The 3,093-nt window shown below is 59.5% G+C and overlaps 1 protein-coding gene across 1 annotated transcript in view; it reads right to left on the bottom strand.

Moving 5' to 3' along the window:
• The window catches only part of KCNH2 (potassium voltage-gated channel subfamily H member 2), a 30,428-nt gene extending 30,201 nt beyond the window's left edge, over positions 1 to 227 (bottom strand). The window contains exon 1 of the mRNA XM_021706256.1: positions 16 to 227. Coding sequence (XP_021561931.1) covers positions 16 to 145 — 130 coding nt within the window. The 5' untranslated portion in view covers positions 146 to 227. The remainder of the gene's footprint in view (positions 1 to 15) is intronic.
• Between the last annotated feature and the right edge of the window lie 2,866 nt (positions 228 to 3,093).

A 3,093-nucleotide genomic window follows, 5' to 3' on the forward strand; every position in this document is an offset into this window, starting at 1 on the left:
CCCGCCCGCACCTACCATCTTTCCGGTAGAAGGCTATCTCCACTTTGCGCTCCTCGGCGCCCAGCAGGGCCTGCGCGATCTGCGCGGCAGCGCGGCGCTGCGTGCGCGGCCCGTGCAGGAAGTCGCAGGTGCAGGGCCGCTGCATCACCTCGGCCCGCGAGTAGCCGCACAGCTCGCAGAAGCCGTCGTTGCAGTAGATGACGGCGCAGTTCTCCACGCGAGCGTTGGCGATGATGAACTTGCGGCCTGGGGGGCGGGGATGAGCGGGCACGTGAGCAGGGACCCCAGCCTCGGGAGCTCCCGACCCTTCTCCACATCCTCTTATCCCCTACAGCCGCCCGGGGTCTCCCCGCCGCAGGGGGCACGGCGGGGACTGGGGCCCCCAGCAGGGGGCGAACGCAGCTGTGCCCCAACACAGGTGCCTCGGCTGGACACTGCCTGGCGGCGCGCCCCCTCCCCCGCCTGGCCCGCGAGCTGGCTGCGTGGCTTCCCCCGGGCAGGCCGCCAGCAGCCCGCCGCCCCCTCCGTGCCCCAGGGCCGAGGACAGCCTGGGCGGGTGTCAGCAACGCGTGTCAGCAGCCGCGGCGAAGGGATAAACACTGGGCCTGGAGAGGGAGACAGGGAAGGGCCAGAGATGGCCGCCAGGCTTCCCTTTGCACCCATTCCTCTGGATTCTTCCTCTATGATTTCTGCTCTCCAGACTGGGGGTCGCTCCCTGAGCCACTCCTTATCCCAAGGCTCCCTAGGAAATAACTCCCCAAGTATCTGAGGATCCTGCCAGATTAGTACCTCCTGGGACTTCTGCCCCTTCTCCAAGAGTGGTCAGGGACTGGGGAGGTGGGTTAGCCAGAGAGGATGAGGGAGGTATAACACGTTGAGCACCCAAGATGCTTTTTCGCATGTAATACTCTGAAAGCCCCCAGGTAGGAGTCATTATCCTGGTCTTGTAGATGAAGAAACTGAGGCTTAAGAGAAGGCCAACACCATGTCCAAGTCTCACAGCTTGTAAATGACAGAGCCAGCTTTTGAATCTTGGTCTGGCAGAGGCAGAAGCCGCTGAGGGTCATAGGCATAAACCCAAGGTCACAGGGAGCAAGGAAAGGAATTGAAGCTCCAAATCCTGGAAATACCTAGAACTTGGGATGAGCCTGAGACACTGGGCCACTTGTAAGAAAACAGACCCAGGAAAGGGGACCTTCTCTGAGGATGTGAGGCCTTCCTCAGTTTGGCCCTGCCAAAGAGAGGAGCCCCAATGGTTCCATTTTAGCTAGACTTGGCATCCCCACTCCAAGCTTGCCCTAAGAGCCAGGCTAGCGGGTGAGCAGCAGGCAGGCAGCAGCCTCCTTTTGTGCCAGGCGAGATGCTCCAGGGATAAGAGCTTTTTATAAACAAAAGTTTCCGGCCACTTTGGCCTTTAATGCCGGGGCTCCCAGTAACAGTTGGAACTCTCCCCCGCCCCCAGCAGGCACAGCCTTCAGGCTGTAGCCCTGGGCAATCCCACGAGCAAGAGCCTGGCTTCTGCAGCGGGGCACCCTGAGGCAGGCCCAGGCCATCAGGACCTGGCCTCCTTCCACCTTCCTTGGCCCTCCCTTCCCCTGACCTCCAGGAAGTTACTTTTTGGAATTGAGTCTTCAGATCAGTTCTCAAGGCCCCCCAAAACCTGCAAGGCAGCCATCCACCCCAGGAATCTGAGCTTCCTGTCACATGAAAAGATCCTCCAGCTCAGCCTCCAGGTCCTCCTTAGCCCTAGGCAATCCAGAGTACCAGCCACACACACCAGCTTCCATAGAAGAAAAATCACCCCTTGTCCTCCTAGGCCTGGGAGAAAAGAGCAAATTTCTTCGAAGGCCAGTCTCATTCCCCCCACACACACACACCCTTCACTGAGATCCTGGACTGGAATATAGGATCAGAAGAGCTGCCCCTCCCCAACACAGGTGGAAACTGAGACCCAGAGAGAGTAGAGTCACTCAAGGTCACATGGCAGTGAGTGGCAAAAGTGGGGCTAGAGGTCAGTGCCCCCCCCACCCAATCCTAGCCCAGGTTCTTCCCTGTGCATACACAGCCTCCCCCTGGGTCCACACCGCCCCCCCACCTCAAGGCCCTCCGCCAGTGTCACTGTCTCCATACCCTCTGGTTCATCTTGTTCCTCTGCTTCAGACAATACTGCCTGCCCATCGAACTGACCCTCCCTCCCCATCACCACAGTTACAAGCACACATTGTCCTGTGCTCACGGGGTCACGGGCAAGGAATGTCACCCTCTCCCAACTCCCAGGGCCTTTGGCAGTCACACCCACTGTGGCACATACAGCCTTGGGGACAGGCACATGAATACTTGGCAGTTCGAATGCCCACATCCAGGACATTTACCTATCCTGGGGCCCTTCTGGAAGCTTCCCTAGCAGGCCAGCATTAGGGGTGCTGTGGTCCCCACAAGAGGGTTGGATTACAGTGCCCAAGGAAGAAAAATTCACGACTTAGGGGCACTGCCAGGAGCCAGTAACCCTCAGTGCCTGGCTTTAGCCTCAGGTCACCCTCTCACCATAGGGCCTACAAACTTGCAGCCTTGTCAAAGACACCTCCCCACTGTCCATGCAGGATCTAACTCATGGGTGACACACGGTCTCAGGGTCATACACATGCCACACACACACTCAAGAGCAGATTAGGTGCTAAGGCTACATCCTTAAGCTTTTAGACTCCCATACACAACACAGTCAATATGAGCACGACAAGCTGGCAAGCTGTACCCTTAGGGTCCCAGGGTTTGGGTCATATGGTCTCATGTCCTTGCAGGCACACAGCCCCATCCACAGCCAGGCACCCGGAGTTGGGGACACCCGCACACTCCCATCCCACATCCCTTCTCTGCTCACTCAGGATGTCACACACACTCCCCCATCCCCAAGCCCGAGCTAAGCCTCCCGCCCCAAGCCCCAATCCAAGCCCCTTGGCCTTATGCCCACGGCCCGGAGCAGCAAGCCTTGCTCCTGCGGCCCCTGGCCAGCGCCTGGGACCCACCGGCCCCCACTGGCTCGCACTAGGCGATGCACACGGCCCGGGCACGCCCCCCCATCCACACTGGGAAGCG

This window comes from Carlito syrichta, unplaced genomic scaffold (assembly GCF_000164805.1).
Source record: "Carlito syrichta isolate Samal-C Ts95f unplaced genomic scaffold, Tarsius_syrichta-2.0.1 Scaffold315400, whole genome shotgun sequence".
NCBI lineage: Eukaryota > Metazoa > Chordata > Mammalia > Primates > Tarsiidae > Carlito > Carlito syrichta.